A 16,009-nucleotide genomic window follows, 5' to 3' on the forward strand; every position below is an offset into this window, starting at 1 on the left:
AATAACATTTTTACTTTTTGTTCTTTCAAAAGCCTAATATGTAGGTTGTTTGGGTATTGTTGTTTTATCCTTTTTATTTTTTAAAATCTTCAGGTAGAGTCCCACATTATTTACACCAGAAACTCAAGATGGAGACAATAGTACTCTGTGGGTTCATTTAGCAAGTACCAAACAACAGGTTCCTCTTGTTCATTCAACAAGTTAAGAGCTTTGCTGCCAAGTTGCAACAAATTCATGGCTAGCTTCGATGGATGGTGGTACTGCACATAAACAGTTTCTGATACAATTAATACCTTCACTCACTGGAAAACAAACTAAAGCATCTACTTAAAAGCGTGTCCATCCTATGGGATTTAGGAAGAAGCCCCAGAAGCCTGAACACAGTATGTTAAAATTTGTGGGATCATTCACCTTCTTCAAGTTAGGTAAGTACAAATATAACCTACAGCTTCAACATGTATCCTAATAAAAGTGATGCATGCATTTATATATTCAATATAAACTCTCAACAGTTTATAGGAACATTCTATGCACATTCATTGCCCATATGCTCTTCATGTTCTTACAGGCAACCACTCCCAGAATATGTTTCCAGGGGCTTGTTAAATAAATAACCTACAGTGAATTTCAGTGTTCTTTGTTGAAGTGAACTTGTCCCTTAAACCTAAAAATCCTTTATATTCTTAACATACTGTAGTGCAACCCCCCCTGAATTGTCTTTTTTACTTCCCCATTAAATAATGGAAATAAATGTTCCTTATTTCTGGTACAATTCCCTCTTCACTACCTTGTCAAGTTATAAGTTATTTTGAAGCTTCAGCTCTTCTGATTTTATACAGTCATGTTATTATTTCAGTTGCTCTTACACAGAAAGTTTATGCTCTCTGTTCATATGATTCCCCACCCATTTCCAAATCTCAGTCTGGAGCATTTTCCCTGCTTCTTTTTCTCCATCTTTCGAGTTTTTTGATACAGTTTTTCAGTCATGGTCAATGATTAACATGTTCAGGAAGAGGAAAGACCCAATTTTACCCAACAGATGAGCAGTTATTCTTTCCTGGTTGAAGTCCTCCTTACACAACTGTAGATTTCTAAATATTAAAAGAAATAAATTTATTTTCTTCCAGTTGTAACTTTTATTGATTATAATTTCAGTGAGTTTCACCTTGTCATGGTTTGAGCCTGGCTGATAACAAAGGTCCACACAACTGCTCACTCCCACTCCCCTATTATGGGGCAGCTTGGAGGAAATCTACCTAGAACTGTATGGCTCAAGACAAGGACTATGAGGTTTTCACTCACCAATTATGGTCATGGGCAAAACAAACTCAGCTTGTGGAAAAAATAAATTTATTTTTTTATTAATCAAATCAAAACAGGGCAAAGAGAAAACATGAACCAAGCTTAAATACTTTATCCCACCCTCCCCTTCTTCCCAAGCCCAAATTACTTTGTTCTCAATATCTCTACCTCCTCCCCCACAGTGGCACCTGGGGAACAGGGAGTGGGGTGTACAGTCCAAATACCACAGGTTCTTTTCTGCCACTCCTTCCTCTTCAGGGAGAAGGATTCCTCAGAGTTCTTCCTTACTTATATGTTGGGTCCTTCACAATCCTTCCTACTTGAGTCCCTCCCACAAGGCACAATCCCTCAGGAGCAAACTGCTCCAGTGTGGGTGGCCCACAGAGCCACGGACTGCTTGGGGATCAGTCCCCTCTACAGCTGCAGGTCCACAACATCTGCTCTGTGATCCTCCCCAGGCTGCAGAGACACAGCTGCTCCAATGGGATTCCTCACAGGTGGCAGATCCATAACACCTGTTCTGCTGTGGCCCTTCAGGGCCTGATTCTCCATAGGGTGCAGGGGACAGACAGCCTGCCATCTCACCACAGGATGTAGAGAAAAATCTCTGGTCAGGCACCTTCTCCTTTGTTACCAGCCTTGGTCTCTTCTCTGGCATTGCTCTCCTCTGGTGTTGTTCTTCTGGTGGTGGTCTCTCTCTCCACATCCTGCTTTTTCTCCTCCCCTTCCACTTTGCCCTGCTCTTAGCCACAAGGTCTTTCCTCTTCCTGAACATGTTAATCACAGAGGCAAACATCTTCTGATCACTGCTGGACTGAGGGGGGGGCAGGCATTTTGGAGTGGGGAGAGCTATTCAGAAGCTACTTACATGAGCCACCCCCTTGGGTGGACCCATTCCCTGCTACAAAAAAACCATCACTGCATCATCCCAAAACACACCTCCTTGTGAAAAGGGTCCCCCAATAGAATAGCTCCTCTAGAGATTATCCTGCCCTCTACTCAATGCACTAAAGGCTGTTCTTGGAATGCCACTGGCATAACTTTGCTTCCCTCTACCATCCTGACCTTAGAATAACAGACACCACGGATTTTTTATTATTTTTAACCAGATTAAAAAGAAAAAAGTGTATATCAAAACAGAAACCATATTTTTATTGGAAATAGCCAGTGGAACTGCAAGAAATTTTACTCAGTGCTGCTCTATGTACATTTTGTTCTATTCTGATTTAAAGTCCTACAACTTCAGCAGCTTGAAAGCTGTTTAACAGAATGTCACAAACAGCTTTTTTTTTTTTAATTTACCTTGTGCTAGCAAACCTCTCCAAGTGTGGCAAACCTAGTAGTTTGAAGGAGGAAGTGGTTAACAGGCTGCACAAAACTGATCTTTCGGTATCTATGGCAGTCTTTTTTTTTGCTGCTGGCAGCCTCCATTTTAAAAGGAGTGGGTTTTTTCACTTCATTTCAGTTTATTAGTATGATGACTTTCTTCATCATCCATCTCCAATTCATTTACCTCTTCCTGTAATTCATCCTCCAGCTCACAGTCTGAAACTGAATCAGAGTTAGCATCCCAGTAATCAGCTTCGTATCTGTCCAGTAAGTATTCCTGTGGTGTAATGGCATTATCAGGATTCCTTTTGTTTTTCTTTTTAATTTTCTTCTGAATCTTAGAAAGCTGCTGCTGCTGCTCTTCTGTCCACACAATGCTTTCTACATCACTTGACAGTTTCAGTCTTTTGGATTCCATTATCTGCTTATTCAGCAGTTCATGATCAATACCAAAAAGATTAGACCGCATGGGTGAATCTGAAGACTGTGTTGCTGAAGAGATCAGTTTACTGTGGAAAGGAAAACACATGTTACAGGTTGGTTTTTTTTTTCCTGTGTGTATTTTAAGGGGCAATGCTAATTGTGAACTTGAGTAACACAGAAATAAACTGGAGTTTTCAGTTTGACTTCATTAATGCACTGTGTTCAGCACTGTGCTCCCTATGTTAAAGAGATAATATGTCCAAGGATAGGCTGTGTCCTGTCATCATGTCAACAGATTTAATGGGAGGAAGCCAAAAAGCAACTACATTCCAGATGAAACTGCTTGCTTCTGGGAAAAGATGTGCATAGATAATAGAGTGAGTGCTGGACCTGAGAGCTGGAAGTTAGATTTTTCCCATTTCTTCCAAGAAGTGAGAAGCAACAGCTTGTGCCCAGCACACATCAGACACGTGCATGAATGCAGCATATTGCACCCTCGCATGGACTTAGGTATTTCCACAAACCACAGTTTAAGAGTTAGATACCCTGTGTGAAAGTCTGTCACAACAGTGATTTCTCCCAACGAGTTATTTCTGATTTGCACCTGATGAGCTGTCCTGTGAGACACTAAGGCAAAAAGGGCATTTCCACCAACAGAATGAGTAACACAAATAATAGGCTTTTGAGCACATCCAGTCCAATAGACTGTTCAACCCTGTCCCTCAGTCCCCTACAGAAGAATGCTATGCTAACTTACTTTTTGTTAACTTATGGAGATTTATCAATACATTTGTACTTGTTCATGTATAAGAATTCAAACTTGTAACAGAAAAGTGGCCAAGTAGTTTTTATCCTCAAGAAAAAATTACCAGCAAGAAACAAGTATTACTGATGCAAAGAATTTTTAAAAATTCAATTCACAAAATTTAAAAATTCAAACACATTGAGTCTTGAATTTTTACAATTTTTTTTAAAAAGTGCTTCATAAATACAAAAATGCTAATAACAGAAAAAAAGTTTTGAGGCCTTCAACAAGCCTGATGATCATGATGTGTATAGACATCAAACAGCTGATTTTCAAGACTGTTCTGGTATTACCTTATTGGTTAGTTGCCTCTGAAAGCATATACACTATGTTGCTATAAGTGACAATTCAATCATTCTCCACAGCTTTGCAGAGGTCCACTTATATATAAAAAAATACCTCCCCTTTCTGTATTTGCAAACCTCTGGACTGCAGCAAGGCGCCTGTGCACAAGAATCAGTGGCAAAACAGGCTGTGAAAATCTGTCTGTGCCAAAATATGAAAGTAAACCAGAGCATGTATAATAAAAAATATTTTCCCTTAATTTTATTAAATGGGTGTAACATTGGCGAAAAAAGCTTAAGCAACAAAATAAAATGCCATCCTCTACATTTAACTTCTGGGATGATCGCATATTAGTTTTGTCCTAGGTTATTCTGTAGACTCTTCTATGAGTAGCATGGTCCAATTGACCTCTTTAAAAGCTGATATGCCTTTTCACCAAAGCCTTCCAAAATGTCTTTCCTACTTACTATTTTCTGATAACATAATTGCTTAACTATAACAGCAATGTGCACATCTAATAAAAATGCACTTTCCACCATGTCAAACAATACCCAATTTAACTTGGCCAGCAGAGGAAAAATGGACTCTTGCAGAATTCTGATTCCAAAAACCCACCTAGATTCATTTTGAGATGATTCTACTTCTTCTGGAGGTCCAAAATCAGCAATTGACAATAATTCCTCAATCTGTAAACACATGAAGACAATATCTATTAAAGGCCCTGTATTAAATTTATTCTGTTCAAACCTATACAAAAAAAGAAGTATCAAAACAGCAAATATTTTATTTTCTGCAAGTTTGGAATATTTAGCAAATCCATTTCAATATAGTCTTCTCCTCCATTTACATGGAACTGCTTATATTTCTTTCCTAGGAAGCTTGTCAAATAGCACAACTGATTCGAGGATTCATTCAGTTTTTTGCCTTATGTACCTTCTGAACAGTTGGCTAGGGATTTTGTGACATACATAGTTTTTATTTTATTTAGTCTTAGTCTTGCAAGTCTTTTTTTCATAACATCCTTAACACTGGTATTTTTTTCATTTCTTCCCCCTTTCTGGAATTTTGTATTTCAACTGCATGTAAAAATTGAGTACCCATCTCCCTTTTAACATGGCACTTAACCATAAATGCTACAAATCTAGTATATCTGGTGCTTACAGACTGTACCTAATTGTGAAAATTTTACCTCATCTGAAATTTTTATTCCTACTTTCCATTACGTCCCTTCTAATTCAGTGCATTATTTTAGGAGTTGAAGCAGATTGTTCCTGTCTTCTAATACTTAAAAATCAGGTTCAGCTGCATTATTTCAAGTGCTGTTACTCCAATCTGTGGATTACATAAATTTGATGACATGACAAGTGTGAAATGATGATCAATCTAACTGCTTCCTAGTGCCATTCACTGACAAAAGCTATATAAGGAAGGTTTTTACTTTTCTGTTGTGATTAACTTTCATGATGCCTGTGCACTGAACCTGAAGGTAAGGTAGCCCAGGGGCTTTCTTAAAAAAAAGTAAGTGGTCATTTAACAAAGACTGAGAAACAGTGATTAATGGAACAGGTGCCAGGAGAGCAGACCTGCAGCAGGAGCTGCAAGAGAAGGTATCTGTAGTGCCATCTAGGTATGTTAATAACAGTAATAGCAATGGCAAACTGGTTCTGTAATCACTTGTTACCTGTCTGGCATGTCTTGTGTCAATTAAGGGAAGCAGAAAAACGAATATAAGCAGCTTTCAGAAGTGTTTATTTCATTTCTATTCTTCTGCTTCTTGTTGATGCTAGTGCAGGTGGAAAGCATTTGCACTGAGGATCAGTATAATGGCATGAAACTCAGAATTTACTGCCACAAAAAGTTGAAGCAATTCACCGCATTTCTAAGAGTCTAAACTTATGATCCCTTCCAGGTCCACTAATACACACCAAAGAAATCTGTAAGTCACTAGCAGTAATTGTTTGTGATAGTAACTGTGTTGGGTCTGTGTGGCACAGCTTTGGTAGCAGGGGAGGGGTCCCAGGGGTGACCCCTGTAAGAAGTTGCAGCAAGCTCCCCAGGCTCCAAAAAATCTGGTCCCATCTCTGGCGAACGCTGAGCCCATCAGCAACAACGGATGAGCCTCTGCAATTTAACATATTCAAGAAGATGAAACTATGCAAATTATAAAAACTGTATAGAAACTATGGAGCTGCTATAAGACCTCAGGGCAGAGAGGTGGAGGTGAGAGAACTGGAGCAGAGATACCAAGATGAGTGAGTAAGGAGTGGGGAAGAAGGTGCCTGAGCACAGGTTCCCCTTGCAGCCCATGGAGAATGAGCAGGTGTGGAGCAGCACCCGTGGAGGACCCAACACCAGGGGAGGTGACTGTGCCCAAAGCAGGCCATGAGCCTCTGGGCAGCCTGTGCTGGAGCAGTCTGTTCCTGAGGGACTGCAATTGGTGGGAGGGACTCATGTCAGAGAGGTTCACAAAGAACTCTCCCCATGGGAGGAACCCCACATTGGAGCAGGGAAAGACTGTATTTTTCCCTCTGTGCTCCTGGGGAGGAGGATCTGAAGGTACCAGGAACAAGTCATTTGTGCCCAGGAGAAGGGAGAAGTGGAGTAAGGTATTTAAGCTCTGGTTTTTGTTTTCTCTTTGCCCAATTTTGATTTGATTAATGATAAATTAAATAGATTTTTTCCCCGAGTTAGGTCTGTTTTGCCCATGACCAAAATTAGTGAGCGCAACCCTCCTAGCCCTTGTCTTGACCAACGAGGTTTTAGTTGGATTTTCTCCTTCATCCCAAAGTGGGAGGAGAGGAGTGAGTAATTCTTTGTTACCAGCTGGGCCTAAACCAGGACAGCAATACATCTAAGAATAAGGCACTTCAAGGCACAGAAATATGAACATGCTCTTTTTCAGCCAATGCCCTCTCCTCTCACATCAACAGCTTAAGGAGATGTCTTTAATGAAATTCCACTCACTGGTATGTTATGGTCTGAGGGGGACTCAGGCTAATTTTATGGTACTAATAAAAGGACCTAGAGAGAGGGTGTTTAGGACTCTGAGGGATCCAGGGAGCATAACTGACAAGGGTCAGTATTCCCTCACATTTCCATTTTTTACTCTATAAAACCCTAGAGGACTGGAAGCCCATCCCCACTTCCTTCTCTCCTCTGCCTTGCTGCTTTGCTGTACTCAGAGGTCTTGCAGAGAGGCTCCTGCTTTGTCATCAGCTCACCACATGCTTTGCAGGATCTGAATCCCATCATGTGCTGGGAAGAGCTGTGGACCCCTGTCCCAAGTCAGCCCTGCCACAAGGGATCTTTGGACACATATCAGTGATCACGGAGATTGGGTTTTGTATATATTTGTGTATTTGTCCTCCAACCCACATTACTATCCCTTCCCTGTTCCAGTAGACCTGATCTAGTTTTAACTCTGAACATTTATGTCTCTCTTCCTCATTCCCCTTTTATCTTTCCTAGGAGGGTGGAGGGGAGTAACAGAGCAATTCTGTTATCTGGGTTTTGATTCACCCTGACCACTAAACAGAGACACTGTGTCATCTTTCTCACTATTAAAAAAAAAAAATCTCACTTCACAGTCCTTATGACAGGACATTCTTAGAAAACATCATTATTCTACCAGCATTTCAACTAGTTAAAATTATCAGCACCTTGAAAGAAAATATGAAACAGCAAAGGTACTTTTTAAAGTGGAACATAAAAAAGTAGTATGAATGAGCTTACATCCTCTATGCCAAGATCTGCACACACCTGGAAACACTTTAACAAGTCACAGATGGAAAAAGTTTCGGGTAAAGAAAAAAATTAAAAATCACAGATTAGATTCAATAGCATTTTAAAAACATGAAACATTTAAAATGGGGAAGACAGCTCCTCAGACCTCACTTCTGTAATGATGTATACCAAGCAACAGACAAACGACTACCCTGTATTATTTCTTAAAACTGTAACTTCATTTTTTTAGGATTTCTTTATTAGGCTAGTGATCTGACCTACAAGCTTCCCTGAAAAGTTCTCTTCAGAAATTTTAATAATAGCATCAAAAAAAGTTCATGAGGTAATAGCTATAAGGGTTTTTTACATTGCATATAAGCATCAGTATTATTCAAGATTCTTTGGTAAAATGCTTTGGAGCATGAAGAGGAAACGTATAGACATGATTTTTCATGCAGATTAGAAAAGCAACTGAATGATCAGCTCCCTCTGTACTCCTGAGTATTATGGTATGCTAAGTCATCTTGTTTGTGTATTTATACACTGAGTCAAAGATCACAATTACCTCTTTCACAGCTGCAGCTTCTTTGTCTTTCACAAATACTATTGGGGGTACATTTCCTAGAATCTGCTGACTCCTCAGAAGATACCTGGCAAAAATACAGCATTCACCAGTATGAGTAACAGTACAGCACCCCCAGGACAGATAAAATGCTTAAATTAATTCCAGCAGGACTGCAAATTCAAGACTATGGTTTGCAAAACTTACAGTCCAATGGGTATCCATTCAGGTTAGTGCTAAGCAATACATCACTGCAGAATCCCAATTCCAAAAATACAACATACAAAAACTACTACCTGCAGATTGTACTGCAGGTACAATGTACCTGCAGTATTGCAGGTACTCAAATGTATTGCAGGTACATACTCAAATGTACTGAGTATTGATAACATTACATTTGTCTCCTGTATGCATAGACTAGTGGGTCTTTCCCCACTTCATTTGGCTTTCTTATCACCACTGTAGAGGTGACAGCAGTGGGGGATAGAACCCTCACAGAAGGGCAAGGCAATTAGCCCTACATGCTAACTTCAGGCATGACTGATGGTGCTCTCTTCATCTTCTTCCCAACAGCAACATTCCTTCTCAAAGACTGGAAGCTGTTGAGAGTAGAAGAGAGCATTGTGCTGGAGCAAGAATTACACAGCCTAGGGACTCAGGGAGAAAGAAAATAGCTCTACAGCTATGCTTCCATGCCACCTTCCCCATGGGGGAAGTCCTGATCCTCTGGCTGGAGGACTGGCTGGACAGCACAGAGTAAGCCGAGAAAAGAGGCAAACGCAAAAATTTCTATAGCCTGAAAACTCACTGTACCCTCAGCCAAAAATTAGTAAAAGCATCACAGTATGCAGCAGCATCTTGACATTTATTTTTTGGTACCAGCATTGTGAAGAATTTCTGTAGTATCAGTCATTTCTTATGGAAGTCCAAATTTTCCCTAGCAATTAGAATTGCCCACTGAATCCGTAAGAAGATACTTGATAATCCACTTCTGCAGCATCATATTCTGACCTACTGTCATGCACAGCATATCCAGCCCACCATCACTACTTCAATGGAGAGAAACTTTCTTCAAACCCCTCTTCCTTTCTGTTCAACCTAGTCCTGTCCTAGGAAAGTACAGAAGCCAAATAACCCAGATGGAGTACAGCAGGAAAATATACAGCTGGTCTGACACTGTCATCCTTCCCTGTGAGACTCATCACAGGAGATGGTGCAACTCCTAAAAAGCTAAAAGATCTGAACAGGTCAAATACAGATTGTTATAAATATTTAAGATATAGTACTAGTACATGGCTATGAATTTGTGAAGTAAATTCACTGTTTGTGCCATAGCAGTACCGTATACGTGGAGCACTCTTCTGCAGTACACTTTCAACATAACTTTCACTCTTCATAGTAGCAGCAGGATTCCAGTACAGACGACATGCTGAAAAGTTTGATGCCAGGGACACCTTCAAAAAGAAATATCTTTCTTTAAAATTATATATAGACACACACTTCATATACAAAAAAGTCTCTAATTCATGAATAATCACACAGTGGTGTAAACTGGGTATGTAAATTCTTAGGAGGATTTGTTCTTCAATCTCTGCATTCAAGAACCAAAATGACACAATGCTTTTGTAGAGGGAGAGTTTAACAACAAGTAAGATTTACATTCAGAACCTGTAAGGGCTTTTTTTTTTTTTTTTTTTTACTTAAGCAAGTCACTGCCTAATTTCCCATTTAACTGAAATTAAATGGAGCAGCCTGTCAACATATGTGTATTACTGACTGTGCTACACTTAGTCAATGCTATGGTGCTACAACCACAAATAGTCCAGAATGACAATTTATGGCATGCTGTTTTAGAACACATTTGGAAGTTTTAAGTTTCCACTAAAAAAGGACCTGTAACACTGCCTGGTTTGTTGTCACCCAGAGTTTGGTTTTGATACTGACAAAAAAGAATATGCCCTCCATGCCACAGTAACATTCAGTCTCTGCAGCTCTAAAGCCAGCTGGGAACTAACTCACTAGCAGGTAATACTCAGAGCTATCATACATGCAATGGGATGCATGTGGTTAGCAGGTGCCAAAGCACACACTGACAGTCTTCCCAAAGAATAAACTTCTGAAACACAAATTGGATTCCCAAAGATTTCTATAACTGTAAATCATTGCATCTAGCAGTGTCTTCCAGAACAGGTCCTCACTATGGAAAGCACACCCACCAAACCTCTAATAACCTGTCTGGCTCAACTCAAGGAAGGAGCCAAGGCAGCAGAAGACATAAAATACCCATCAGAAAGCACAGTTCAGAGGCCATCTAGTCTAGAAACCAACTCTGAACAAATGGGTGTCTACAGACTTTAGGAGGAAAAGACAACTCCATCAGAGTATTCCTAGGAGTGAAAACTGCACCACAGTCTGCTGTTGACAGAGCTACTCTTCACTAGGGCAGAATGGACTGTCCACAAGGTAGACACTATGATTTTTTTCTACCACAAGGTAACTGCTGCCTCAGGAAATCCAGCAGTCATTAAAAATCAAAAAAAACCCCACAGTGATGATTAACCAGCTGCTTCTACTGCAGGATAAACTTTCTCCATGTCCCACACCGAGTCTAATGTAAGTACGGAAGCAACCCTAAGAGAAGCCCTGTAATGCTGAAAGTAAGAAACTGCCTCTTGGATCAGCAAAACCCCAGCAGGGCTGTTTCTCTGTTTATACTCCTTAAAATGTACCAAAGTTTTTTCCACCAACAGATCCCCCACCACAGCCCCACGTGGCCTTTCCCTGTTTACATTCTTTAAAATGCATCAAGGCTAATCTGATCAACAAACCCCCCTCCTCTGACTGGGCTAAAAAGATAAAATGCTAATCAGAATGGCTCTTGATAAGAGTTGTCAGACAACTAATGCAAATTGGTATCAAATGCAAGAACTAAAGAATTCTGGAAAAACCTGAATACCAAACAGTTACCAATTTGCAACCTCTGGCAAAAAATTATGAGCAGAAGGAATTTTTTACTATAAAAATTCAGAGGAAAAGGGAGAAAAGCAGCAGCCAAGAGCAGCGAAGAGCAGCATCGACCAACAGCAAGAGCAGCGAGAAGGAGCAAGGGACAGCAGCATCAGCACCATCAGTGGCTTCAAAGAGACAGCGACCAGCGACTCGACCAGCGACTCTCCAGCAGGTGAAAAGAACGATAATCTTTTCCTTTCTCTCTCTTCTGTTCTCAAAAGTTCTTTCCCAGGGTGATTCATTAGCTTAAAACCTGTTTTGCCTGCATTTCCCCCCACTATTAACTCCTTCCTAAGACTCCTTTCAGTGTGTTATTTTCCCCTAAATAAACCGTTTCAATTTGTTTAAACCATAAAGCTGGTTACTTTTGTAATTTGTGGAATGTATATGGGCAGTGGTTAATATTTCCTCACAAACAAAATATAAAATAATAATAGTCACAGACCTTGACAAGCCCTTTCTTCATCATCGTAAGTAATGCTATGGAGTGTCTAAAACTTTGATATATCAAACCTGAAGCATAATTCTTATCTGTGTTACTATTACATAATTTTAACTTTTGACACAAAAAATTTCAAATTTTGATGGATTGCAGGCAGCCTTGATGTCTTATGACAATGGACGTAATGGTATCGGGCCAGTATCAGCTCAAGAGTAAAACAGGACTGACTCTCAGCCATGTCCCAGTGCAGCTCAAACACTAAAGCACCATGCAGTTGTTATAATAAAATCTGTGCAGTATTTGAAACAAAGTTGTTTCCTGCCCTCTCTCACGTTGTAAGTTGTTTCATTTACAGCAATGCCCCTGAAAGTACTGTGGCTTGCCTATACCTGCCAGAATTCTTACGTGCAGACATGCCACCTGAATTAGACAAGCAATCCTCAAAGCTTGAGAGGAATACTATACAAAGGGTACTGCACAAAAAAAGCCAAAAGATTCACCTTGCCCATGCAATTTTAATCACTTGCCTGAAGACAGAATTAATCCAGCTGGCAAAAACATCTATTTTCAATCATAAATGACTAAGCCCTTGTCATAGATGCAGCTACAGGTTGTAGGGTTTTTTCCATGCTTCTAACTAACAAAGCTAAGCCCATCAACCCCTCAAGCCAAACACTGGTATCATTTAATCTTAAAAACCAGCAAATATAGAAGAAAAAACTTACAGACAACAAATACGAATGTGGAGAGTGACTTAGTTCCTGAATGAGAGCTTTGACATCCCTTTGTAACCCATGAAATATGACAACACATAGCTACAATCAGGTTCAAGTTCCAATTCTTTCAGGAACCCTGCTTGCCAAGGCCACTTCCTTAGGCTTGCCTTTTTTTTTTTAACTATGCTCATGCCCCACTTAGGTCTTCTGCCTGTGTAATGATGCTGGCAGGAGACGTAAGGAGGTATCAACTCTCAACACAGCTGCACAAAAAAAGACTCCTGGAAAGATACTGATGTTGGTAAAACCAGGCACCTCCTCTGAAAGGGCAAGGCACATGTCTGAGAAACAGAAAACCAAATCCTTCTGGGAGAATGACCACTTAGTTGGCCTAAGTTGCATTTGCATTGCCATGGCAAAGGTCTACTAAGCAAGGTACAACAGTGACAAAATTCTCTTTTGTTCAAGGTGAATCCAGAGCCTCACATTACTGTGCTGTGCCCGGCCACATCAGACACAATGCAGTAAGCCTCTTCCTGTACAAAACTCCCAGGGACCCTCCTTCAGCACACCATGCAGACTTCAAGGTATAGTTGGAACAGATCAACCCAGGCTGTAGATTTGGCACTTGCCTTGCAGATTTCTAGTTTGAGATCATAAAGTTCTTGATTAACTTCACAGGTCATCATCATCTCTGCCACAGCTTTATGAATAAGACCATTCAAGACTCTGCAGCGCATGTTATCTTCTTTCCTAAATTTTGTCTGGTCATCTCTCTTCACAGAGGCCAACTCAGTTGGTTTACACATCTTTTTAAGAAGAAAAAGCAAACAAATTAGAGAAAAGAAAACAAACAAAAAACCCCCAAACACATTAATCAGTAGTTTAAAACTTTTAAATTAAATAGTTTTGTGCTCTCTACTAACCATGCTCATAGAATGCCATTACTGAAGCTGTCATATGTATCAGGTGTTTCAGTAAAGAGTATTTCTGGTCACAGTATCTTTGATCTTCATGTATTACAGTTAAGGTTTCTTTATTATTTTGTAGCAAGATATACAGCTTCAGAAATCAGTTTGAATGTACATGAGTTCACTGAAATGCACTGCTTGTTTGAACAGAAACATGAAAACTTGTTTTCTGTAAAACTCAAACTAATCTGGTATACAGGTATTGCAGTCTGGATCAGTCCTCTGCTGTGGGCTCAAGAGTAAGTAAGACAGCATCAGTGCTGCCAGAGATGAAAGATCAGCACAAAAGAGGGAACAGCCACAGGGAGTTGAACAGCTTCTCTCAACAGCATCTCTGGCACATCATAGTGAAACTGGAGCTCTAGTGCTCATTTACTAAATTCTGCTATTGATCCACATGAAAATGCTTTTCCCAAAGTTAGACACAGTAGCAGAGGGACAAGCTTGTTCCTCCATGCACAGATAAACACAGCATCCCAAAAACTTCCACTTACCATTTTTGATCCCAGGGTAGGGCTGTCATACCAAAACTTCTTTCTTTCGGGGAAAAAAAGAAAAAAAAGAAATCAGCTTTATCTTTCAGCAGCTTAGAGAAATGATGGGTTCTCCAATTTCTAATTTGTATTTCAATTTTTCCCTGTCACCCGCCCGAAAGCACACAACTCCCAGGTTTCCATACTGGCGGGCAGTTTTCCCTGCAGCAGTTTGAGGCTTCGGTTCGGCGCGGGGAGCAGCGATTCCCCCAGAGGGCTGAGGCCGCAGGCAGTAGGGGAAGAAAGCAAAATCCCTGAGGATTCTTCATCCCGGTGTAACTCGGCACACGGCCGAGGCGCCGCCACCTGAGCGCCACGGGAACCGGAGCTGCTGCTCCAAGGGCGACTCAGGGTCAGCGGCTCTCCCTCGCGCTACCGGAAAGGCGGCAGCAGCCCCGCAGCCCCTCTCACACACCTTCACCCCGTGCCCACAGCCCACCCCACCAGAGGGCAGCCCGGACCGGTGGTGAGGGCGCAGGCGGAGTGGAGTACAGCCCAGCCCGGCCCGGCCCGGCCGGGAGCCTTGGAGCATACGCGCCAGGCCGCAGGCAGCCCCAGCCAACGGCAGCGCGTGCCCGACCGCTCGCCCAGCCCCGGCCCCGTCACCCTACAGCGAGGCCCAGCCCGGCAGGAGGGCCCGTTGCCCGCCAGCTCCCGCCCCGGCCCGCCCGGCGTCCCCGCACCTACTTCTTTTTGCGGAGCATTTTCTTCAGCAAGTTCCTGGAGCCGCCCAGGGCCGCAGAGCTGTGCAGGGCCCGGCACCATGGCGGCACCACGGCCTCCCGCGCTCGCCGCGCCGCACCCGCCGCCGCCGCCGCCGCCCCACGGGCGCCCCACATGCTGGCACAGCGGGTGGGTACGGCCCCCCTCGGCCCGGCGGCGCGGAACTCCCCGCGGCCGCAGATCCCGCAGTGCCGCCTCCGCCCAGCGGCGGCCCCAGCCTGCAGCGCCCCGGCTGAGGTATCGGTGGTGGCCGCGTCGGCTGTGGGTGGTACTGCCGGCCCCGGGAGGGAAGGAGGGAGGCGGCTGCCGTCAGGCACGGGCGAGACTGAGAGTCCGGGGCGGGGGAAGGAAGACACACATAAACCCGGAGCTTGGTGACAGCTTGCTTCAGTAAGGGCAAGTCCTGCCCGAGTAATTTGGTGACCTTTTATTCTGGGGTCACAGCCTCGGTGGACAAAGGCAGAGCAACAGATGCCATCTACCTGGACCTGTGCAGTGCCCTTTGACACTGACCCGCATGACATTCTGATCTCTAAACAATATGGATTTGATGGATGCGCCACTCTTTGAATAAGAAGCAGACCGGAAGGTGGCACCCAAAGAGTTGTGAGCAGTGTCCAAATGGAGATGTGTGATGAGTGGTGTTCCTCAAGGGCTGGTACTCAGACCAGTGCTGTTTAACATCTTTGTCAGCAACATGGACAGTGGAATTGAATGCACCCTCAGCAAGTTTGCTGATGATATCAAATTATGTGGAGAAGTCAACATCCTAGAGGGAAGGGATGCCATCCAGAGGGACCTTGACAGGCTTGAGGAGTGGGCTTGTGCAAACTGCATGAAGCTCAACAAGGCCAAGTGCAAGGTTCTGCACCTGGGTTGAGGCAATGCCATACACCAGTAGAAGCTGGGAGGAGGAAAAATTGCAGACAGCCCTGAGGAGGACTGGTGTGGTGTGGTGGTGGACCAGAAACTTAACATGAGCTGTCAAGGTGTGCTTGCAACCCAGAAGGCCAACCATGTCCTGGGCTACATCAAAAGGAGCACAGACAGCCGGTTGAGGAAGGTGATTCTCCCCCTATACTCTGCTCTTGTCAGACCCCAGCTGAAGTGCTCTGTCTTGTTCTGGAGTCCCCAGCATAAGAAGGACACAGAGGTCCTTGAACATATCCAGAGGAGAGCCACTAAA

The 16,009-nt window shown here is 42.6% G+C and overlaps 1 protein-coding gene across 1 annotated transcript; it reads right to left on the bottom strand.

Moving 5' to 3' along the window:
- Positions 1-1,112: 1,112 nt before the first annotated feature.
- RBFA (ribosome binding factor A) lies at positions 1,113-15,295 on the bottom strand. Its single transcript, XM_071736268.1, has 7 exons — positions 14,788-15,295; positions 14,062-14,104; positions 13,229-13,405; positions 9,771-9,883; positions 8,433-8,517; positions 4,760-4,830; positions 1,113-3,140 (listed from the first exon to the last, which is right to left on the bottom strand). The coding sequence occupies exons 1-7, from the start codon at positions 14,937-14,939 to the stop codon at positions 2,759-2,761; spliced, it is 1,023 nt and encodes a 340-aa protein (XP_071592369.1). The 5' UTR covers positions 14,940-15,295; the 3' UTR covers positions 1,113-2,758.
- Positions 15,296-16,009: the final 714 nt, after the last annotated feature.

The sequence above is a fragment of the Heliangelus exortis genome, chromosome 2 (assembly GCF_036169615.1).
Source record: "Heliangelus exortis chromosome 2, bHelExo1.hap1, whole genome shotgun sequence".
NCBI classification, from domain to species: Eukaryota; Metazoa; Chordata; class Aves; order Apodiformes; family Trochilidae; genus Heliangelus; species Heliangelus exortis.